The sequence below is a fragment of the Pleurodeles waltl genome, chromosome 3_1 (assembly GCF_031143425.1).
Source record: "Pleurodeles waltl isolate 20211129_DDA chromosome 3_1, aPleWal1.hap1.20221129, whole genome shotgun sequence".
Taxonomy (NCBI): Eukaryota; Metazoa; Chordata; class Amphibia; order Caudata; family Salamandridae; genus Pleurodeles; species Pleurodeles waltl.
This window is the reverse complement of record NC_090440.1, coordinates 1,776,699,859-1,776,725,457: the sequence shown is the minus strand read 5'-3', so window position 1 is coordinate 1,776,725,457 and position 25,599 is coordinate 1,776,699,859. Positions and strand designations below refer to the sequence as shown.

The 25,599-nt window shown below is 44.2% G+C and overlaps 1 protein-coding gene across 1 annotated transcript in view; it reads left to right on the top strand.

Annotated features, from left to right (window-relative positions):
* IGF2BP2 (insulin like growth factor 2 mRNA binding protein 2) overlaps positions 1-25,599 on the top strand; it is a 479,778-nt gene that overhangs the window by 231,357 nt on the left and 222,822 nt on the right. The window contains exons 6-7 of the mRNA XM_069225797.1: positions 9,236-9,520; positions 21,598-21,732. Of these exons, the coding sequence (XP_069081898.1) occupies positions 9,236-9,520; positions 21,598-21,732 (420 nt within the window). The remainder of the gene's footprint in view (positions 1-9,235; positions 9,521-21,597; positions 21,733-25,599) is intronic.

Genomic DNA, 25,599 nt, shown 5'->3' with positions numbered 1-25,599 from the left:
GCCAATCTGTCCTTAAAACATAGTTACACATTGCTGCCTCATCTGCTTCCACAGCATCGCTTTAAGGGAAAAGTACTGTATTTTTAGTCTGTGCCAACCATGTGCTCTACTACTACACCAGCTACAAATAGAAAAAAGTACTTAACCTTTAACTATCTTAGATTGTACAGCTGTAGATTAACATGCAACTTCCTACCTTCCCACACGTAAACTGAAGCTCCAGATGTTATCCCGGAGATCGTGACGCCCCCAACATGATGTGGCGACTCAGTCAGAAACTCCCATCATTTGACTCTACTATAAAGGAAGTTAGAGAGGTGATTCACCACTTCCGCCATGTGAACAATACCCCGGTCTCTTAGCTATGAGATACCTTGAAGATAATGGTAGAAGACACCTTCATAGCCTTATTGGCTCGACTTAAGACAAGAAGGGACAAACGCATTAACATAGAGGACCAACTAAAGGACTTAGAGGAGATACATTAACAAACTGGCACGCACAAAGTGACAACACAATTGACGCTGACCCGGTGACTGCTCTAGGCCTAAGATGTGTATAGGGTCAAATTGACTCTTCTCCGCATAAAGCAGAAATACTATTCCTGTGGTAATAAGGTGAGGCGTCTTCTGGCATATAAATATGGAGCCCATGCACACAAAATCAGGATACAAGAGATCCATTTGCAATCAGGGCATATAACAACTGAGAAATTGCACAAGTATTCAAACTCTCCTACGTTGACTGATACATTATGAAAGCACTGGACACTATAAAGTCTGACAATTACCCCTCCTCTGCTCCCATCATGCGCCTCCCTCAGCCAGAAGTGAGATCACTGAAAGCAGACTTTCAGACTGACAAAGTCCTCTCCACAAAAGCCCAGCTGCAGCCTGGGAAAGCTTCCAGAATGAATGAGTTAAGCGCAAGGTTTTATAAATTATTTGATGCCCAGCTAGCTTCCATCCTCACTCACCTATACAACTGTTTTGGGGGCAGCGGAATACTTACTGGAGGCACTGATTTTCGTAATTCACAAACCCTGAAAAGATCCAATAAAATGCCCTTCCTATGGTCCCCTATCCTGGTTAACATGGATGCTAAGTTGCTAACAAAGGTGTGTCTGTGTGCCCGCTTTCGAACCTGGGTGACGTGCAGCTATGCTAGTCCACTGGCACAAGCACTAGTGAATGACCACACCTCACCTGCATTCCCAACAGCCACGGGCCTGTGACAGGGATGCCCTTCTCGTGGCTCCTTTTTTCTCTCTACATGGAGCCGTTAGCAGAATAGATCTGAGATTATACACACATCTCAGGTATTATATATAGGCCCCAGGAACATGAAATACCTTTCTATGTGTATGACGTAATGGTTGCAGTCATACCCCCTTCACCTCCCTACTGCAAGCACCACTGGATTTCGACGCATTCTTGGGCTTTAAGGTAAACATTGCACTACATCAAGACCGGTTCCTCCTGGTGCAGCGGTTACCCCTTCCATGGGCAAGTAACTGGTTCCCATATCTGGGGCTGAAGGTCTGCTCTTCCCTAGGGAAGAGAGCAGTCCGCTATTACTTTGACCATATTGACAAAGTTCGCCTGGATTTGCAAATGCGAATTACCCTCCTCCCTCAGATACTTTTGCTGTGCAGACCCTTCCACGCCAGCCTCGACAGCATCTGCTTAGCAAACTGCAGCACCCTATCAGCCGCCACCCTGTGCCACAATGCATTCCACAGATGGCAAGAGGCGAACTGCAAGAGGTTTGGTGATCTCTTTGACCACTTGGGTCTTTTAGACTTCCCTCGACTACAGGAAAACTGTAGCCTCTCAGATAGGGAACTCTGGCACTACATCACCTTTAAACACTGGGTTTCCCAACCCTCTTTTGGCCCTACGGCACCAATTTGGAACAATGGCTGATCAGTAAAACTGATAAGGGCCTCCTCTACAGCATATAGTCCTTTCTGAATAAAGCAGAGGACGCTAAAAAATCCACAGCTCAGAAAATATGGGATACGGAGCTGGCACACACCTTCACTGTTAGGGAATGGTCAGATATCCTCCATAGAGCCCGTATCTCCTCCATGAGCACATCAGAGAAAGAAGTGATGCTCAAGGTGATGCACTATTGATATTACACCTCTGAGCAGTAAGTGAAATGGGAACGTGGCAGCTCAGATCACTGCTGGTGAAAACGTGGACAGGTGGGCACCATGACCCATCTCTTCTGGAGTTAGCCCAAGCTCAAAAGATACTGGGAAGCATTGATGAAAGATATCGATTAAATTTTAAATACGGATGCCCCCAGCCCCCTGAGTTATATCCTGTTAGGCCTCCCTGATGCACTAACATATCCACTACACTCAAGGGGAAAAGCATTGCAAAAACGCTTTGTGCGGTTAAACAGATCAGTGGGTCACCGACTCTGCCGCAGGCTTTCTGCATTGGCTACATAAACAGTGGGGCATTGTGGGATAGAGAAAGTCAGAGTCCAGACACAATAGGCTGCTGCAATTTGACAAATTCTGAACCCCTTGCATTTGTTTCTTAGCATGTGAATTTTGTGAACTCACGTGCCTGAAATACTTATGGATTCTCTGACGTCTCCAAGACGAGGGAAGAGCGATCCTCCTCACACTGATTGACGAGCTGGACATAGGAGCCAAGCAACTAATGAGGATCACAGTACATGCCAACGTAACCTTCCCTCTATCTTTTTTATTGTTTTTAAAGATCTTTTTTGTCATTTTTTATGTATGATCACAATTCTTCTTGACTACGTTTCATGCATCATAGATAACATAGATTTAAGCGGTACTAACATTCCGGAACTGTTTTCTCTGGGGCAGTGTCTTGGTTAGGTGTCTCCCTTCAAAAGTATGTCTCCTCTCACAGGTCAGCTGTGTGATGTGCTAATGATAGAGTTTTGCTGTAGTAAGGGCTCGGTCTCATTACCTCAACAGGCCAGTTCATGCGTTGGGTTTATCTTGTCCACTGCACTATTGGTCTATGTGGATTGGATATGTCTGTTCCTTTGGTCCTCCTTTGCGAGTACTGATTATGAGGAGAGGACTGTAATCGCTCGCGGTTTTTGCTTTTTTAAACTTAAACTTGAACTATAAACTAAACCAAGCATGTCTGGGGTGACCTCACGTGTTAGGGTAGTGTGATTCGGAGTAAAGGCACATGATTTACAAGTCTCTCTTTCATTGTAATTATTAATAAGGGATTATTTGGGCAGGTTGTCAGTGCTGGCATTGTCCAACTTCTCCCATCATGAATATTACATGCATGAAGGTAGGGGGGCTGTGTGCGTGCGCTCAAAGCCTTGGCCTGTTACCTCTCGTTGCTATTCTTTAACATTATTTTGCCTGGATTCAGATTAATATTTGTCGGGCTATGACCATCCCCGTCACTCATCACTTGTGATGTCTGGTTCCCCTTCTGTCCCCAACCCTGGTTGGGTGTCCCAGCTGTCTAATACCTCTAGCCATAGTTCAGCCATTCGCTGCCGCGGATGCCTCTCGTGTCTTCCTACCGCAATAAATGTCCCTCCATCCCTGCCCATATAGAGACGTCTTTTTCCCATGTCTCTACTAAAATCACGGATGTGAACTTCCAGGCCATTGCTATCTTATGTTTAGCTAGGGCAAGGGCTAGGTCCATGAACCTCGTGCCTACCCTGCGTTTTACAGGTCTTGGGAAGTTCCCCAGCAGGCCTGCTTCCATGGTCCGTGGAGGTGCCCTGCTGATCCTGTCCCCAAGAGGCTGTAGGACTGCAACCCAGAGGGTTTGAATAAAGGGGCAATCCCTTACCATGTGTTTAAAATCAGCATTTGGTGTTTGACACTTCGGGCAAAGCAGAGTGTCCCCTCTATAGATCCCTTGGAGCCTGTGTAGGCATGTCAAGATAATTGAACTGAATATACTTTAACCTGGTGTTGCGGGATATTTTCTGGGTGTATGCAAGCATTTTGTCCCAATCTATGTCTTGTATTTCATGACCCAGCGTCCTCTCCCGTCAGATCCTGAGTGCGTCCAGGGGCAGTCATGTCAGTCAGTGCTTTGTATATCCATTTCACTTGTCATCTGGCAGAGCCCAGTGTATGTAGTGCATACAGTACTGGATGTTGTATGGGTTCTTCTCTCCTCATTCCCCATAAGTACTGAAATGATCGTACCAGTGCCTCGTATAGCAGGAAGGGACAAGGGTCCCCATCTCAAAGCATTCTCCAGTTGTCGTTAACGTAACCTTTCTTCTAGTTAGAAAAAGGGAACAAAAAAAAATCTCAAGTACTCAGAAGGGTTTGTTCTTTCCTCTTTGCCAATCAGTCTGAAAAATTTGGTGAGACCAGAGATTTATAGATAGGGGATACAAATTGAAGGCAATAAAACAAGGTGAGACCAAAGCAAGGGAAAAAACACAAGCACAGGTATTGGTTAAGACCAAAAAAGTACCAGAGGAGTCAATGAGGTAAAAGAATGAGATAAGACTTGTTTTGGACTATAGCAAAGAGAATCAACAGATATTGAATATACTAAACAGATATTGGTATCTGATTCAAAGAGATAATGACATTGGACAAAGAGTGGGTACTTGCCCCTCAATTACATATAGGAAAGTGCCATCATTAAAAGATATGTTAGTGAAAAGCCATTTTGAGACTCCTAAAATATCTAATTGGCTAGCAGATGGAAATAAGGGCTTTTTTTGTTGCAAAAAGTGCAAAGCATTCAAAATTGGTTGCAATAAAAAGGCTATAACAGATTTTAGATGTAAAGAGATCATGATCAGAGAAAGAATTACATGTGACACAAATTTTGTGGTATATGTTTTAGAATGCCGGTGTGGCCTTAAACACGTTGGTAGTGCTATATGCCCTTTAAAAAAGCATAATTTGGAACACATCATAGCAGTGCAAAATAAGGATAATACTTATGCTATGACTAAGTATTTGAAAACTCACCCAGAATCAGATCGGTTGTATATGAAATATTATGGCATTGCTATGATACAAAAACATGAACGGGGAGGTGATAGAGTTCAGAAATTGAGACATTTGGAGTCCAGATATATTATTAGATTAAAAACTAAGATTCATTTGGGATTAACTGTGATGAAGAATTATACTGTCATCTATAATGATGGTTGTACAATATGTATTGTGTTATATTATCTATGAAACAAACAACTGATCGTATTACCTGTAGATAATTGGACAGTTAAATGTCCGAGTAGTTGGGGCACTAGACCCTATAATTAGGTATATGGATTTGATTTGAAATCATATATGTGAAATTTGAGATTGATATAACACATGTGCATGTATATTGGTGATATTTGGACCTAGACAATGATGACAGTGTAAATCATGATGAAGTGTAGTAATGCGTAGAGTATATTTTGTCATTATAATTCCTGGTTATTTTAAAACTTGTTTTTTAAGTTCTCTTTGTCACAGGAATTTGGTGGGTGCAAGTAAGCGTATTGGTTTGGTGTTTATAATTGATTGTTTAAAGTTCTTAATTCAGTATATGCATACACTTGTGGACTACATATCCCAGAATGCCACATCAAGGAATGGCTTAGAGGATTAGCATAAATAGGGCACTTAATGGATTGTGCAATCACCGTGATCAAGACCGTGAAGGTTGAAACACATTGGTGTTGGTTTGTTTGGGATAATTTTGCACATTAAATGAAGATTTGTGTAATCCTGTGAGTGCCGCATTTTTTATATGTGTCAAGCTGGTGTAAAGATTAATATATATATATGTAGTTATAGTTAGGACTTTTTTTTAACTATAGACAGAGCGTTTTGTTCTTTGCCTATTACTTTGGCACTGCTTGACAAATCTTCTCAAAAGTTTCAAAACGTATGCTTTGGTCAGTTCAGCTGCTGTCCTGAATATTTCAGGTGATTCGTCAAGCGGGGGCTGAAAAAAAGGGGAGTCCCAAAACACTTTTTCCCCATTCTATGTCTGTGGGATTTAAAAAAAAATTGAACATGACTACAGCCCGAACCGCTGAACTGAATTACACCAATATTGGCAGAGAGCTAGATTTTGATCCCAAAAGTAACATTTTTGTGATTTGGTGTAAATCCGTTCAGTAGTTTTGGAAAAAGTAGAGTTTAAAAAATAAAGATATATAAGGATGCCGATCCTCTGCAGACATGACTGTCCCCGTGCCATTATCTGATTGGTTGACAACACTTCAACCAGGAAGAGTTTGCAGTCATCTTGGGACTCTGCTTCAGCTGAGTCTCAGAAACAAAAAGTAAAAAAAAAAAAAAAAAAAAGAAATCCAGAGATTTTTCAAACGTTTAAAAAAAAAAAAAAAAAAAACAGGCAGTTTCCCACGCTTCTCACAAAGCCCCGGGTTGGCTTGTGAAAAATAAGGAGGGGGTGCATGGGGCCACACTCCTGTGCTTGCCAAAGCCCCGGGGACCGCCACGTCCCTAGGGCGAAGATTTCATTTTGTGCAGGGGGAGGCGATTGTACAGGTGAGTGACAGGGCACGGTAGTTGTTGTACTGGTGAGTTGCTTTGTGTGTAAGTGTCTGTATTGGAGAGTGAATGGCTGTGTCTATGACTAGATAGCTGAGTGTGTGACTGCTTCTGTGGGTGAGTGAGTGGGTATATTAGTGGCTGTGTGGGTATGTTATTTGTTTTGAATGGTTCTACAGAGTATGAGTTGGTGTCTGAGTGGCTATATGAGTGTGTGAGTGGGTGGGTGTGTGCGTAGCTGTGTAAGTGTATGAATAGCTAACTTAGTAGTGTATTGTGAGCGAGTTGTGTTAATGGCTGTGTAAGTACATCTGTCACTAGTCTTATGGGTGTATGAATCAGTGTGTGAGTAGTTGTGTCTGTGGTTGTACAGTTGTTTGTATGGGGGTATGAGTGGATGTTTGAGCTTTTTTGTTGATGATGCCATCAGTGATGTCAGGGCGATGCGGCCCCACCAGGTGCTGACCAGGTTGGGGCGCTGACCACAGGGGGCGCTGTGTTTAGCAATGACGTACGGAACGTGCAACTTAAAAGCAACTGCTGAAAAGTTCCTTGTGCATCCAGCCTTCAGGAAGCAATTAAAATGTCAAGATACCTCTTGTTCAATAATGTTCCTGATGGGGGAGAGATGGGAGTTTTGTATCATGGCAGCTTTGACTTGCCATAAAGTAGTGTAGAGGGTTAATATCCCTGCTGCAACAAACAGAATTATATTTTATGTGGATAGCTGAGTGGATTAGTAAAGCCAGACTTTACAAGCACTTTAAAACAAACGAATGGATGTGAAAAGGGGGCCGTGGAGAGAAGAAGGGCACATTCTCCGGGTGGTAGTGAGGGAATCTGTGGGGATGGTCATGGGGTGGTAGGGCGCCAAAAAAGACTGTCTCACAGAGTGCTGCCAGCGCTAAAGCCGGCCCTGGATGTCACTGAACATGTCATGAGTAATGTAATATGTGAGGTCATAAGCAGTGATTCACGGGGGCACAAGTCAGCTGAGGTAACTATAACTGCTGAATTAACTGCTGAATTTCACTGGTTTTGTATGTGTGAAATGTGAGCCTAACTATAACGTCCCTTTGGTTTTTTCAGTGAACACATATAAATTTTGCCTCATACACTGCAATGGAAAGAAGGGTGATCAGGGTTCTTTCGGGCATAGCTGAAAGCAAATTGCTTGCAGGTATGCCCGATAGAACCCTGATCACCCCTCTTTCCATTGCAGTGTATGAAGCAAAATGTATTTAGTTGCCTTTTTCGAATAAGTTTAAAAACAAGATGTGGGTTCCCAGATGTTACTAAAGATGGAACTATGTTAATGTGTCACCATCTTTCGTCTGGCAATGACGTTTGCCCAACCATAGGGCAATCATTTCTTGTTGCATTGAGTTTTATACTCCTAAATGGCCTTAATCCTACAAATATACCCAGTTTCAGAATGGATTGTAAAAACTAATCCTGATCGACATGATTGAGTAAGCCAGTTATTACTGAATAAATCACTTTGAGAGTTATTGTGTGCCAAACTTTGGGACAAAGTCTGAGTACTTTCTCCTTTCTTGCTTCAATCGACAAGACTAATTCTGTATATTAAAACTGTAAATGAAATACCTTATAAATGGGGTCGTACAGTATTTTCTGTTTTGTTTTGAGAAAAGGTCATTAAGAGCTCTGTGCAAGCTCAGGTGGTAATAATACATACAATAATAACATTACCACATTGTATTATCACTCCCTTCAGCATTTTGTGTAAGTAAGTGGAGGATTACTTGGGATAAAAATGTTGACACTCGTGTATTTCATTCATAGGTGGTTTATTACAGTCAAATTCTAAAGTTGCAAGAATGCTAGAAATGTGCAGTAACTTTTACCACTCATTCTTCAGTTGCGATAGGACTCTAAATGAGCTGGAAGTGGAGAACTTTCCTGAAGGAGCATGAACTATAATTACATTTTAAAATCAAGCCCTTCATGTAGTAATAGCCGGTATAGTTTCTTGAAATCACAGTGAATTCGCTCTTTTTTTGCGGTCGTCCTACTACTGTTGGAAATTAACCATTAAAACTAATACATCGAGTTAAAGAGATAGTCATGAGAGATAGCTAGAAGTGACCAGGGATGGCTTATTTGGGTGTGGGGTGGGGCTGTGTGTGTGTGTGTGTTAGCTTTAAATACGCTTCGAAGTTTATATATTTGTGAGTATGTGGAATTCAAATATGTTTTGTATTGATTAGAGAATGCATAGAAAAGAATGTGTGCTAAGTGTGGATGCTTTTTGGGGTGAAGCATGTTGTGTAAGTTTTGCTTGAGTGGAATGTGTGTAGTTGATTATTTTGAGTGCGAGAAAATGTATTTTGGGTGTATATTGTGAATATTGACTGTAGCTGAGTTTAATGCATGTGCTTTGAATCAAGTTTATGGGCTACAAGATCATCTATTGAACCTTGTATATTTAGTGCACAATTATTGATCTGTTTCATTGATAGTTACATTTTTCTGTATATCCCTGCACAAAGAAATCCCATACCTATCAAAACCCATCTTGCAACATTACTTTCTAGTGTCTGAGTTAAGTGCTTGCATGGACCCCAAAAAGAAGTACAATTTAAACTGCTTTGCAATGCAGTGCCAAATATAATATACTGGTCTTTTCCTTTAGTTTTATTCAGTGTAGCCATTACGTGTTTTGCCCATTTGTAACATAATTTATTTTCTCCTATGCAGAGCAATTGAGAAACTCAGTGGGCACCAGTTGGAGGACTGTTCATTTAAGATCTCCTACATACCGGATGAAGATGTAACGAGTTCCCCTCAGCCCACTCCTCGGACTCGTCGTAGTGGTGGTGGAGCACACTCTTCCAGGGAGCAGGGCACTTTTGCTTCAGGGTCTTCTCAGTCAAAACAGCCGGATTATCCACTGCGAATCCTTGTACCAACCCAGTTTGTTGGCGCTATTATAGGAAAAGAGGGATTGACCATAAAAAACCTGACCAAACAGACCCAATCGAAGTAAGTCTAGTGCACATTATGATTTATTTTACTGGCAGCAATGACTACTACCGTCTGAACGGCACTTTAACAACGGTTCCACTTTCCTGTTTAGTATTCAGTTCAATACTTGTCATTGCAGAATTTGTGCCATTGTGAGTGCAAGATGGTCAATATTTAAAAATTTGGCATACACTGTAACCCACGATGGCACTGTAAGAATATTAATAATTGGTATTGATAGGAAACAAACATTTTCAATTAGTACCTCTTGTATGCAATAGAAAATATTTAGACAAAATATGTCTTGCCAAAAGAGTTGAGGTTAAAAAAAATTATGCAGTATGAAAGAAAAACTGTTCTCTCTTCCTCGTGTGTTTATGCTCACTATAGCAATTTCTTATCTGTCAGCCTGTATTTGTTTGAAAAATAATCTATCTGGCCACACAAGCTTTGCTGCACCTCTTCATGGCTTAGTAATGATGTTACTTTGGGCAACGGGAAGACCATTGGCCTGATTTAGAGGTTAGGTAATGTAGTTTGCATCTGCCATTGTGATAGATTTAGTTGCTACCTTTCCCTAATGGTGAAAAATCGACCACATTTAGGGCTCCATTACAAATTCCCCATTCTCTCCACAGGGAGGATTACCAGAGTCTATGATACTAGGTGGTATATCCCCTTGCGATAACTGGGATTACACGTTGTTTCCTCCAGACGGTCCCTGGGTTCTGCCATATTGTCTGCAAGGTTGACTGGGATATCTGGGAGCATCTGAGTGGCCAGGCCAGGGAGGTGACGTCGTCCCCCTCCTGATAGGTGCTTACCTAGTTAGGTGACCAATCCCCCTTTCAGGGCTTTTCAGGGTCTCTCTCTTGGGTGGGTCCTCAGAGTACTCCTCTGCAACCTCAGTTTCGAATTCTGGCTGCTGGAACTGCAACTGGACCCTCCGGGAACTGACAATTCTTCAATCAACGAAGAAGAAACTTTGTTTTCACGGCTCCTTCCAGCTTTGCAACATTTCCCTGGCCGTGCATCCTTGGAACCAGCAACTCTTCAGCCTGCACATGAAGAAGAAGAAGGAATCTCCGTTGGAGTGCAACCGCGAGCACCTACAGAAAGCGATGACCGGCTGCGTGGATCTCCCCTCATCTTGAGCATCACGGTGGTGATCCGGAGTAGTCCTCTTGGTCCTCTCTGCAAGTTGTCCAACTTTGGTGGAGGTAAGCCTTTGCCTTCTCATGCAGGACAGTACCCCCATGCACCACGTCTCTTGCAGCTGCCAAGACTTGTTTGCATCTCCTACGATGGATCCTCAGGCAACGTGTAGCTCCAGCCCCCAGCACTCCTTCCTGCAAAGTACAGCCTCCTGCATGGTTCTCCGGTGGCGTGGGATCCTCTTTTGTAGTTCTGCGTGGGCCTCTTCTGTGACTCCTGTGTCCCCGTCATGTGGGACACTTGTGGGTGCTGCATCTGCTCCTGTGGGTCCCCTGTGACTCCCCCTCCTGGGTTGAGTCTTCCTGGGCCTTATTGGTCCCATGCAGCACCACTTTTCCACTAACCGTGGGTTTGCCTTTGCCAAAGCTTGTTGGTGGAATTTCTGCACCGACACCCATCGGCAATCTCCACTTCAGCGTTGGACATCATCTGCATCCATCAGGAACTCTTCTCCAGCTCCAGGGCTGCAGTGCTGACCTATTCTTCATCACTGTAGATCAACTCATGCAAGTACAGCTGGGTGGTTATTAGCTCCTACTCTTCCTGGATTATACTGTGACTCCTGGACTTGCCCCCCTCTCTCCACAGGTCTTCTTTCTTCAGGAATCCAATGCTGGTTTTTATGCAGTCTTGTCTGGATGTCTTCTTTTTCTTCTTTTCCTCCTTTTGGGTAGCTTGGGGAAAATCCAGTGATTTACTCCTGCTTTCCTGGTCGCTGGGGGGTACTGCATTACTTACCTCTGTGATTTTCTAGTACTCCCAGCTCCCCTCTACACATTCTACTTACCTAGGTTGGGCTCCTATGTTCGCATTCCATTTTTTTAGTATATGGTTTCTGCTCCCTCTAGAGTCACTATTGCTTATTGCTATTTGCACTGTTTTCTAACCTTTTCTATGCCTATTTCTGATTACTAATATATATATAGTGTATTACTTTCTTCCCATTCGAGGATTGCCCTTCTAGTATTTTGTGGTATTGTTTTCCAAAAATAAAGTGCATTTATCTTTGTACAATTGAGTGTTTTCTTTCATGTGTGTAAGTGCCTTGTGACTACAGTGGTATTGCATTAGCTTTGCATGTCTCCTAGATAAGCCTTGGCTGCTCGTCCACAGCTACCTCTAGAGAGCCTGTCTTCTAGACACTGCCTACACTTCATAAAGAGGGGATACTTGGACCTGGTATAAAGTGTAACCACCTTGAGTACCCACCGCATACCAGGCCAGCTTCCTACACATATCCAAACCCAGCACGGATTCAAGCTTTCCAAACTGTTCTGTCTCAATTACAGGAGAACCATACTTACACAGTGAGACTACTGATGCAGCTATTGGCTTACTGCATTGCTATTGTTCCTCATTCTAGACTACACATCCGTCCATTATAACACTGTCTGTCTCGTCAGTGGTCTCAGTCCAGGGGTCATCTTCAGGTCAGGATCTACTGTTGTTGGACCGCCTGACTCACCACTCTCTGCAATGGTGGAATCCCACCAGTCTTTCAAAGGGTCAGCCCTTTCAAGACCCTGTGCCTCACTCTCACTACAGACACATCACAGATTAGGTGGGTTGAGCTCACCTCAACAACCTTGCAATACAAGGCAGATGGGATCCCATTCAACAAACTTATCACATCAACTACTTGGAGTTACTAACAGTCTTTCCAGCCCTCAAAGCATTTCTGTCACAACTCTCCCACAAGGTGGTTCTGGTCCGTACAGGCAACATGACAACAATGTATTATCTGCAGAAACAGAACACACTCATCTCAGTTGTCCCTTCTAGCTCAGACAATTTGGAAGTGGGTAATTCACAATCACATCCAGTTACAGGCAGAATATCTTCCAAGAATGGGCAATCAGTTTGCAGACCTCCTAAGCAGGATGGAGCAACAAGTTCACAAATGGGAACTTCACCCACAGGTACTTCACCAATACTTTCACCTCTGGGGAACTCCAGAAGTGGATCTCTTCGCCACCGTAGAAAATTCAAAATGCCAAGACTTCGCGTCCAGATACCCACACCCTCAGTCTAAGGGAAATGCTCTATGGATGAAGTGGTCAAGGATATTTGTTTACGCTTTTCCACCTCTCCTACTCATTCCATTTCTGGTTCACAAACTGAAACAAACATCACTCACCATGATCCTTGTAGCCCCCACATGGGCACATCAACCTTGGTACACAACACTATTTGATCTGTCTGTAGTTCCCCACCAGAAACTTCCAAACTGACCAGACCTTTTGACTCAAAAGTTTGGTCAAATCAGACAGCTAGACCCCAAAAAACTCTATCTTGTGATATGGCTCCTGAAGTCATAGAATTTGGATATTTACAACTTCTCTCGGAATGTATGGACATTCTTAGAGAGGCACATAACCTACAACTAGACAGTGTTATTCTTCAAAATAGAAACGTTTTGTATGATACTGTCAACATAAACACATTGATCCACTAAAAGCATCAGTGCAAGACATTGTTTGTTATCTGTTACATTTACAAAAGGCAAATTTAGCATACTTATCTATCAGACTTAATTTAGCAGCGATAGCTGCGTACCTACAAAACAGACAACATGTTTCTTTGTGCGTAATTCCCTTAATTAAAGCATTTATGGAAGGACTTAAGAGGGTTATTCCACCCAGTGTTCCTCCAGCTCCAGTATGGAACCTTAATATTGTCCTTACTAAACCTATGGGTCCACCATTTGAACCCATGCACTACTGTTCTTTGCAATTTCTTTCATTAACAGTTGCCTTTGTAGTGGCTATCACTTCCTATGACGTGTAAGTGAATTACAAGCTTTTACATTTGAAATCCCCTTGTTCGATGGCATCTGTCGCTGTAGATACGCATGTTTTGCATAGCTCGCCATCTGGTGTTGGGCCGGAGTGTTACAAGTTGTTTTTCTTCGAAGAAGTCTTTCGAGTCACGGGACCGAGTGACTCCTCCTTTTGTCTCCATTGCGCATGGGCGTCGACTCCATCTTCGATTGTTTTTTTTCCGCCAGTGGGTTCGGACGTGTTCCTGTCGCTCCGAGTTTCGGAACGGAAAGATAGCTAATTTCGGAAGATTTTCGTCGGTATTGTTGCGTTCGGGGTCGGCGTAGTTAGATTCAACACCGCGTCTCGATCGAAGAGCTCCGGTGCCCTTCGGGGTAATTTTTTCGATCCCCCGTCGGGGCCTGGTCGGCCCGACCGCGTGCAGAAGAACGCCGATGGAACGGACCCCGTTCCGTTTCTGGCCCAAATGCCACAATAAATACCCCTATACAGACCAACACTTGGTCTGCAACCTGTGCCTGTCACCTGAGCACAGTGAAGACACCTGCGAGGCCTGTCGTGCGTTCCGGTCCCGAAAAACTCTCCGAGACCGTCGAGCCAGAAGACTTCAGATGGCGTCCGCGCCGACAGCCCACCGGGAGTTCGAGGAACAAGAAGAGGAGGGAACCTTTTCGATCCAAGAATCGGACTCCGAAGGATTCGACGATACACAAACCGTGAGTAGGACGTCGAAAACCACTCAGAAGAAGATTTACAAGGCCCAGGGGACGCCACTGCCACCAGGCCATGGCTCGACCCATAAATTCGGTGACCGACCGTCGGCACCGAAAAAGGCCCAAACAGTGCCGAGATCGTCCGACTCCGGTCGAGACACCGGCACGCAGCCTTCTCGGGACCGAGAAAGTGCTGGAGACAAGCATCGACACAGAGATGCCGGTGTAGACACGGCTCGACGCGGAGACAGCGGCACCGAAGAAGATCGACGCCGAGAGGTTTCGGCCCCGAAAAAGAAAAAAGTCACCTCGGAGCCGAAAAAAGATGCAGACAGGGTTTCGGTGCCAAAACAAACTGCAACCGACCCAGTTTCAGGCTCTTATACAGAAGAGCACTCGCTAACCTCCCAAATGCAAAAGCATAGGTTTGAGGAAGAACTACACTCAACGGATGTAGACCATACGCAAAAGCGTATTTTCATACAGCAGGGGACAGGAAAAATAAGCACCCTTCCCCCTATTAGAAGAAAGAGAAGATTGGAGTTCCAAACTGAACAAACACCACAAACAAAAGTGGTGAAAAAAGTTACCCCACCACCCTCTCCTCCACCTGTGATTAACGTCTCACCAGCACAAACTCCATCACATTCCCCAGCTCACACCACCATGAGCCAGGGTGACCAAGATCAAGACGCATGGGACTTATACGACGCCCCAGTGTCAGATAACAGTCCGGAGGCATACCCTACGAAGCCATCTCCACCAGAGGACAGCACTGCGTATTCTCAAGTGGTGGCTAGAGCAGCACAATTTCACAATGTAAGCCTCCACTCAGAACAGGTCGAGGATGACTTTTTATTCAACACACTCTCCTCCACCCACAGCTCCTACCAAAGCCTGCCTATGCTCCCTGGTATGCTCCGGCACGCAAAAGAAATCTTTAAGGAGCCGGTCAAAAGTAGGGCAATCACACCAAGAGTGGAAAAAAGTATAAGGCGCCTCCTACAGACCCGGCTTTCATCACTACACAGCTGCCACCAGACTCTGTCGTTGTAGGAGCAGCTAGGAAAAGGGCCAACTCCCACACATCTGGAGATGCACCACCCCCAGATAAAGAAAGCCGCAAGTTCGATGCAGCTGGTAAAAGAGTCGCAGCACAAGCTGCAAACCAGTGGCGCATCGCTAACTCCCAGGCACTACTTGCGCGCTATGACAGAGCCCATTGGGATGAGATGCAACATCTTATTGACCATCTGCCCAAGGACCTACAAAGTAGGGCAAAACAAGTGGTTGAGGAGGGACAGACCATTTCCAACAACCAAATCCGCTCCTCCATGGACGCTGCAGATACAGCTGCACGGACAATTAATACATCTGTAACTATCAGAAGGCATGCATGGCTCCGAACGTCTGGATTTAAACCAGAGATTCAGCAAGCAGTTCTCAATATGCCTTTTAACGAAAAAGAACTGTTCGGTCCAGAAGTGGACACAGCGATTGAGAAACTCAAAAAAGACACGGACACTGCTAAAGCCATGGGCGCACTCTACTCCCCGCAGAGCAGAGGGAATTACAGCACATTCCGTAAAACACCCTTTAGAGGGGGGTTTCGGGGTCAGAGCACACAAGCCAGCACCTCACAGGCAACACCGTCCAGTTACCAGGGACAGTACAGAGGAGGTTTTCGGGGACAATATAGAGGAGGGCAATTCCCTAGGAATAGAGGAAAATTTCAAAGCCCCAAAACACCTACTACTAAGCAGTGACTCACATGTCACTCACCCCCTCCACACAACACCAGTGGGGGGAAGAATAAGTCATTATTACAAAGCATGGGAGGAAATCACTACAGACACTTGGGTTCTAGCAATTATCCAACATGGTTATTGCATAGAATTTCTACAATTCCCTCCAAACATACCACCAAAAGCACAAAATTTGACAAAACATCATTCCAATCTCCTGGAGATAGAAGTGCAGGCACTATTGCAAAAGAATGCAATCGAATTAGTGCCAAACACACAAATAAACACAGGAGTTTACTCACTGTACTTTCTGATACCAAAGAAGGACAAAACGCTGAGACCAATCCTAGACCTCAGAATAGTGAACACATTCATCAAATCAGACCCCTTTCACATGGTCACACTACAAGAAGTATTACCATTGCTAAAACTACACGACTACATGTCAACTTTAGACCTCAAGGACGCGTATTTCCATATACCAATACACCCATCGCACAGGAAATACCTAAGGTTTGTATTCAAAGGAATACATTACCAATTCAAGGTACTGCCTTTCGGATTAACAACCGCACCAAGAGTCTTTACCAAATGTCTAGCGGTAGTCGCTGCACACATCAGAAGGCAACAAATACATGTGTTCCCATATCTAGACGACTGGCTAATCAAGGCCCATTCGTTAATAGAGTGCTCAAATCACACAAATCAGATCATACAAACCCTCTTCAAACTAGGGTTCACCGTCAACTTCACGAAATCCAACATTCTGCCGTGCAAGGTACAACAATACCTAGGAGCCATAATAGACACAACAAAAGGAGTAGCCACTCCAAGTCCCCAAAGAATTCAAAATTTCAACACCATCATACAACGCATGTATCCAACACAAAAGATACAAGCAAAGATGATATTACAACTCCTAGGCATGATGTCTTCATGCATAGCCATTGTCCCAAACGCAAGACTGCACATGAGGCCCTTACAACAGTGCCTAGCATCACAGTGGTCTCAAGCACAGGGTCATCTTCTAGATCTGGTGTTAATAGACCGCCAAACTTACCTCTCGCTTCTGTGGTGGAACAACATAAATTTAAACAAAGGGCGGCCTTTCCAAGACCCAGTGCCACAATACGTAATAACAACAGATGCTTCCATGACAGGGTGGGGAGCACACCTCGATCAACACAGCATACAAGGACAATGGAACGTACATCAAACAAAACTGCATATAAATCACCTAGAACTTCTAGCAGTTTTTCAAGCACTAAAAGCTTTCCAACCAATAATAGTTCACAAATACATTCTCGTCAAGACAGACAACATGACAACAATGTATTATCTAAACAAGCAAGGGGGGACACACTCCACGCAGTTAAGCCTGCTAGCACAAAAAATTTGGCGTTGGGCAATTCACAACCAAATTCGCCTAATAGCACAATTTATACCAGGGATCCAAAATCAACTCACAGACAACCTCTCTCGAGATCACCAACAGGTCCACGAATGGGAAATTCACCCCCAAATTCTGAAAACCTATTTCAAACTCTGGGGAACACTTCAAATAGACTTGTTTGCGACGAAGGAGAACGCAAAATGCCAAAACTTCGCATCCAGATACCCACACAAACAGTCCCAAGGCAATGCCCTATGGATGAACTGGTCAGGGATATTTGCTTACGCTTTTCCTCCTCTCCCTCTCCTTCCTTACCTGGTAAACAAACTCAGTCAAAACAAACTCAAACTCATATTAATAGCACCAACTTGGGCAAGGCAACCCTGGTACACAACGCTGCTAGACCTATCAGTAGTACCCTACATCAAATTGCCCAACAGGCCAGATCTGTTGACACAACACAACCAAAAGATCAGACACCCAGATCCAGCATCGCTGAATCTAGCAATCTGGCTCCTGAGATCCTAGAATTCGGGCACTTACAACTTACCCAAGAATGTATGGAAGTCATAAAGCAAGCCAGAAGGCCATCCACCAGGCACTGCTATGCAAGTAAATGGAAGAGGTTTGTTTGCTACTGCCATATTAATCAAATACAACCATTACACACAACTCCAGAACATGTAGTGGGTTACTTGCTTCACTTACAAAAATCTAACCTGGCTTTCTCTTCCATTAAAATACACCTTGCAGCAATATCTGCATACCTGCAGACTACCTATTCAACTTCCCTATATAAGATACCAGTCATTAAAGCATTCATGGAGGGCCTTAGGAGAATTATACCACCAAGAACACCACCTGTTCCTTCATGGAACCTAAATGTTGTCCTAACTAGACTTATGGGTCCACCTTTTGAACCCATGCACTCCTGCGAAATACAGTTCCTAACCTGGAAGGTTGCATTTCTCATCGCCATTACTTCCCTAAGAAGAGTAAGCGAGATTCAGGCGTTTACAATACAAGAACCTTTTATACAACTACACAAGAATAAGGTCGTCCTAAGGACTAATCCTAAATTTTTGCCAAAGGTTATTTCACCGTTCCATCTAAATCAAACAGTGGAACTTCCAGTGTTCTTTCCACAGCCAGATACCGTAGCTGAAAGGGCACTACATACATTAGATGTCAAAAGAGCATTAATGTATTACATTGACAGAACAAAGAACATCAGAAGGACTAAACAACTATTTATTGCATTTCAAAAACCTCATGCAGGAAACCCAATATCAAAACAAGGTATAGCCAGATGGATAGTTAAATGCATCCAAATCTGCTACCTTAAAGCTAAACGACAGCTGCCCATTACACCAAGGGCACACTCAACCAGAAAGAAAGGTGCTATCATGGCCTTTCTAGGAAACATCCCAATGCAAGAAATATGTAAGGCAGCCACATGGTCTACGCCTCACACATTCACCAAGCACTACTGTGTAGATGTGTTATCCGCACAACAAGCCACAGTAGGCCAAGCCGTATTAAGAACATTATTTCAAACTACTTCCACTCCTACAGGCTGAGCCACCGCTTTTGGGGAGATAACTGCTTACTAGTCTATGCAAAACATGCGTATCTACAGCGACAGATGCCATCGAACTGAAAATGTCACTTACCCAGTGTACATCTGTTCGTGGCATCAGTCGCTGTAGATTCGCATGTGCCCACCCGCCTCCCCGGGAGCCTGTAGCAGTTTGGAAGTTACCTTCAACTATTTGTATATGTATCATCTCAACCTTAAATAGGTACATACTTAGTCACTCCATTGCATGGGCACTATTACTACAATTCAACTCCTACCTCACCCTCTGCGGGGGAAAAACAATCGAAGATGGAGTCGACGCCCATGCGCAATGGAGACAAAAGGAGGAGTCACTCGGTCCCGTGACTCGAAAGACTTCTTCGAAGAAAAACAACTTGTAACACTCCGGCCCAACACCAGATGGCGAGCTATGCAAAACATGCGAATCTACAGCGACTGATGCCACGAACAGATGTACACTGGGTAAGTGACATTTTCATTCCCAATTACATAGAGATAGAGTAGCCCTTAGGACAAACTTTAAATTTCTCCCAAAAGTCACTGTTACTTGTTTTTTTGTTTTTTTTTCCCACAACCAGACTCAGTCACTGAAAGAGCCTTGCACACACTAGATGTTAAACAAACTATTATGTATTATATAGACATGACTAAAAGTTTTAGAAAATCCAAACAGCTTTTTGCAGCATTTTCAAGGCCTCACAAAGGCAATCCAATTTCAAATAATGGAATAGAAAGATGGATAGTCAAGTGTATTCAAACATGTTAGCTGAAAGCTAAAAGACAATTTCCTTTAGCTCCTAGAGCACATTCGATCAGAAAAAAATTGCTTTTATGGCCTTTTTGGTAAACATTCCAGTAGCAGATATTTGTAAAGCTGCTACTTGGTCTACATCACACACATTCACTAAACACTATTGTGTAGATATTTTAGCTCGCCAACAAGCAAATGTTGGCCAGGCAGTGCTCAGGACACTTTTTCAAGCTACTGCAACTCCTACAGGCTAGCCACCGCTTACTGGGAGGGGGCTGCTTTACAGTATATGCAAAGCATGTGTATATACAGCCTCACATGCCATTGAACGGAAAATGTTACGTACCCAGTAGACATCTCTTCGTTGCATGTACTGCTGGAGATTCACATGCGCCCTCCCTCCTCCACAGAAGCCTGTAGTCATTGTAGTAAAATTATTCTACAAATATTGTACATATGTATATATACTGCATGGACATCCTTTTTTATATACTATATATATATAGATATATATATATATAGATATGCACTAACACACTCTGTACCTCACCCTCCTGTGGGAAAACAATCTAACAACAGACTATATGCCCATATATACTTTCACTGGGAGGAGGAGTCACTCGATATCGTGACTGGAAAACATTCTTTGAAGAAAAACAACTTGTAACACTCCAAGCCCAACACTAGATAGCAAACTTATGCAAAGCATGTGAATCTATAGCACTACATGCCACAAACAGATGTCTACTGGGTAAGTAACATTTTCCTTTTCTTAATGCACAATATGAGTGCCAGTGTGCTATAACATGTGCCACTTGTGTATATATTTAGATAAGTGTCTCGATCCTTTATTGACAAATGTATTTGCATAATTGTTAGAACCACGCAGTGCGGGGTATATGTAAAAAAAAACTATGAAATCAGTTCTTCCCCTTGGAAAAAAGCATGTCATGCGAGCCCATCTCGGCCAAATCTCTGTGATTCCCAGTATTTCAAATAGGAAATTGAGCAGCAGGGAGACAGGATCTTTAGTGATGCAACGTGCATATCAGTGATCTTCAGGTACTCAGGAACAGGTTACGATGACATCTTCTGTGTTTTGTTTGTGTTGTGGAGACAGCTGTGGGTGTCTATTTAGCACATCCTTTTTTGCACCGGTAGTGACTTGAGATAATTATTATCATTTTATGATTCAGTAATTGACCACTTGCATACGTAGAGAGAATGGGTGGACTGTGGCATTATTGATATGGAGATATTGTTAAATCTCTGAATGACCGTTACTCTGACTTTCCCCTCCTGCTGTAGTATGGGTTCAAGGGCACTATCCTAATTGGGAGAGAACTTTTCCTCAAATTGTTATTTCACTGCCTTACAAATCTATGACTAAGCAGGTGAAATTGATTTTGACACATAGCTCTGAAAAAATTATTTTTTCTATCCTCAGACCAGAGAACCTTTCTTGCTTGCCCAGAGGACTACATTTTCATAACTGTCAGTGCTAACACTGAGGGAGGCCATGTGCTCAAAATCTGCATTTCTGGACTAGCTTCTAAGTTTCCTTTACTGGTGGATGTTGAACAACTTTTTATAACTGAGACGTTCTGTTATCAGTATTGGCCTGTCTAACCGGAATTCATAATGCATTCCCTACCTCACCCGTGCATGCTGCTTCCAGTTGTGTGTATCTTGGGGGTTTTGGTTACTCTGTTCTCTAACAAATTCTGACTGTAATCATGAAATTTTAGTTGAAAATAGTTTATGGGTTACCTTTCTTATCGGGAAACAGACAGGTCTGCATTACTCGAAACAGTGCAACTCTAAAGCCATCAGTTATCTGAGGGTCATTGAAAAATCTTATACTATCCTAACATTTGTTTTGCTGTGTTCCTATATAGGGTAGACATTCATCGAAAAGAGAATGCGGGAGCTGCAGAGAAACCAATCACCATCCATGCTACCCCAGAAGGCTGTTCCTCAGCATGCCGTATGATACTTGAGATCATGCAGAAAGAAGCTGAAGAAACAAAGTCGTAAGTGTAAATAGTTGAGAATCTCTTACCTTAATTACATTGTGTTATACTATTTGTATAGCTCCTGATACCACTAAAAAGGCCTTGGAGCTCTCTGAGTGGACTAGTAGTGTGATTTTCCGATTGTTGTGCTTTTTGGTAGAGGTTGAGTTTATAATGCGGCTTTCAAAGCAACTTAAGTTGGAAGGGTTTTGCTTTGCCTGGGGGCTTATGTCAATGGTGACGACCTTGCAGCTGTGCTTGCACATTGTGTGACACACAGAGGAGTGAGTGCTCAAGTCTCATGTAGTCTAAGACATAGTATGGTGCTAAGGCCTGTTGATGATCAGGGATCTTTCAGTATTTCGATGCATGTCTGACTCATCATAGCTCTCACATGCACACCTCATCAGATTATGGGGTCTCTGTCCAGTCTGGTACTGCCTGTAGTTTTCTGTCTCGTGAGCTTCTAGACTCATCTTTCAAGGACATCTTCAGTGGAGCTGTACGTATATTGGTGTTCCAGCATGGTCAGGAAATGCTGTGGCTCCTTTGAACCGGACAGCAGTCATCACCAGCAGGTTAAGAAGCCAACACTACTAACTACTTCATCGCAGAAGAGTCTGCCACCATAGGAGCTCTCCTGTGTCTAGTGGTTCTTCATCGCAGAAGAGTCTGCCGCCATAGGAGTTCTCCTGTGTCTAGTGGTTCTTCATCGCAGAAGAGTCTGCCACCATAGGAGCTCTCCTGTGTCTAGTGGTTCTCCTGCAGGGAGGAGAAAGGGACGGAGACTTTCTCTCGCTACACCTTACCCACTGCTCCAGCACGTGTAAAGGTTTTTAAAAAAACTCTATCATCCACTAGGATACAGCTGCCACACAGAATGGAGGCTTAAATAACAGCCCACCCGTTATTTATAGAGGTCAGGACTGTGGCAGACCACACCATAAGCCCCTTTCGTAAGGAGAGGACCAATCACATGGCAGGATCTCACTTCAAATCCCAATACCAAGAGTGGGAAGGAGAATAGACATTGGCACTCCCATCAGCCTTAACTATGTAATACCCAGAATATCTGGGAGGAAGGTATAACTGCCATACGGAGAGCCTGCCATGTGGCTCCTGTTTTACAGGAGGGAGATTTTCCTTTGAACATTAAGTGACCACTTAGGAAGATGGCACAAGTCAGATGGGTTATGGACTTTTTGTGTGGGGCTAGGAAAGACTTATGAAACCTTAACCATGGTAATACAGTTAGGTTTTATTGAGACCTTAAATTCCTATCTATGACATCACACCTTGAGTGTTCCAAGACTCACTGGCATCCTCACATATGCTTTCGTTGTTTGAGTAAATTAATTTTCTAATGTAGAAGAAGACTGTGTTTAATGCTGGTTCCCCTGGGTCATGGTAAGGAAGATATCTGGATCAGCTAGGTCTACAGTGCATTCTTAAATTTCAAGAGATCTTCATTTTCCTGTACAGCGGAAGAAGTTTCACTAATGCATGCTGTAGGAGGCTGGACTGGCTTGTCGTGAGTACCAAGGGGTACTTACACCTTGCACCAGGCCCAGTTATCCCTTATTAGTGTATAGGGTGTCTAGCAGCATAGGCTGATAGATAATGGTAGCTTAGCAGAGCAGCTTAGGCTGAACTAGGAGACGAGTGAAGCTCCTACAGTACCACTAGTGTCATATGCACAATATCATAAGAAAACACAATACACAGATATACTAAAAATAAAGGTACTTTATTTTTATGACAATATGCCAAAAGTATCTCAATGAGTACCCTCAGTATGAGGATAGCAAATATACACAAGATATATGTACACAATACCAAAATATGCAGTAATAGTATTAGAAAACAGTGCAAACAATGTATAGTTACAATAGGATGCAATGGGGACACATAGGGATAGGGGCAACACAAACCATATACTCCAAAAGTGGAATGCGAACCACGAATGGACCCCAAACCTATGTGAACTTGTAGAGGGTCGCTGGGACTATTAGAAAATAGTAAGGGTTAGAAAAATAGCCCACCCCAAGACCCTGAAAAGTGAGTGCAAAGTGCACTAAAGTTCCCCAAAGGACATAAAAGTCGTGATAGGGGAATTCTGCAGGAAAGACCCAAACCAGCAATGCAACAACGATGGATTTCCAGTCGAGGGTACCTGTGGAACAAGGGGACCAAGTCCAAAAGTCACAAGCAAGTCGGAGAAGGGCAGATGCCCAGGAAATGCCAGCTGTGGGTGCAAAGAAGCTGCTACTGGACAGTAGAAGCTGAAGGTTCTGCAGGAACAACAAGGGCTAGAGACTTCCCCTTTGGAGGATGGATCCCCCACGCCGTGGAGAGTCGTGCAGAAGTGTTTTCCTGAAGAAAGACCGCCAACAAGCCTTGCTAGCTGCAAATCATGCGGTTAGGGTTGTTGGATGCTGCTGTGGCCCAGGAGGGACCAGGATGTCGCCAATTGTGTCTGGGGACAGAGGGGGCGTCGAGCAAGACAAGGAGCCCTCTCAGAAGCAGGCAGCACCCGCAGAAGTGCCGGAACAGGCACTACGAAGTGTAGTGAAACGGTGCTCACCCGAAGTTGCACAAAGGAGTCCCACGCTGCCGGAGGACAACTTAGGAGGTCGTGCAATGCAGGTTAGAGTGCCGTGGACCCAGGCTGGACTGTGCACAAAGGATTTCCGCCGGAAGTGCACGGAGGCTGGAGTAGCTGCAAAAGTCGTGGTTCCCAGCAATGCAGTCTGGCGTGGGGAGGCAAGGACTTACCTCCACCAAACTTGGACTGAAGAGTCACTGGACTGTGGGAGTCACTTGGACAGAGTTGCTGGATTCAAGTGACCTCGCTCGTCATGCTGAGAGGAGAACCAGAGTACCGGTGATGCAGTTCTTTGGAGCCTGCGGTTGCAGGGGGACGATTCCGTCGACCCACGGGAGATTTCTTCGGAGCTTCTAGTGCAGAGAGGAGGCAGACTACCCCCACAGCATGCACCACCAGGAAAACAGTCAAGAAGGCGGCAGGATCAGCGTTACAGAGTTGCAGTAGTCGTCTTTGCTACTTTGTTGCAGTTTTGCAGGCTTCCAGCGCGGTCAGCAGTCGATTCCTTGGCAGAAGGTGAAGAGAGAGATGCAGAGGAACTCGGATGAGCTCTTGCATTCGTTATCTAAGGAATCTCCAGAGACAGAGACCCTAAATAGCCAGAAAAGAGGGTTTGGCTACCTAGGAGAGAGGATAGGCTAGTAACACCTGAAGGAGCCTATCAGAAGGAGTCTCTGACGTCACCTGGTGGCACTGGCCACTCAGAGCAGTCCAGTGTGCCAGCAGCACCTCTGTTTCCAAGATGCAGAGGTCTGGAGCACACTGGAGGAGCTCTGGACACCTCCCAGGGGAGGTGCAGGTCAGGGGAGTGGTCACTCCCCTTTCCTTTGTCCAGTTTCACGCCAGAGCAGGGCTAAGGGGTCCCTGAACCGGTGTAGACTGGCTTATGCAGAAATGGGCACCATGTGTGCCCATGAAAGCATTTCCAGAGGCTGGGGGAGGCTACTCCTCCCCTGCCTTCACACCATTTTCCAAAGGGAAAGGGTGTAACACCCTCTCTCAGAGGAAGTCCTTTGTTCTGCCATCCTGGACCAAGCCTGGCTGGACCCCAGGAGGGCAGAAACCTGTCTGAGGGGTTGGCAGCAGCTGCAGTGAAACCCCGGGAAAGGCAGTTTGGCAGTACCAGGGTCTGTGCTACAGACCATTGGGATCATGGGATTGTGCCAACTATGCCAGGATGGCATAGAGGGGGCAATTCCATGATCATAGACATGTTACATGGCCATATTCGGAGTTACCATTGTGAAGCTACATATAGGTAGTGACCTATATGTAGTGCA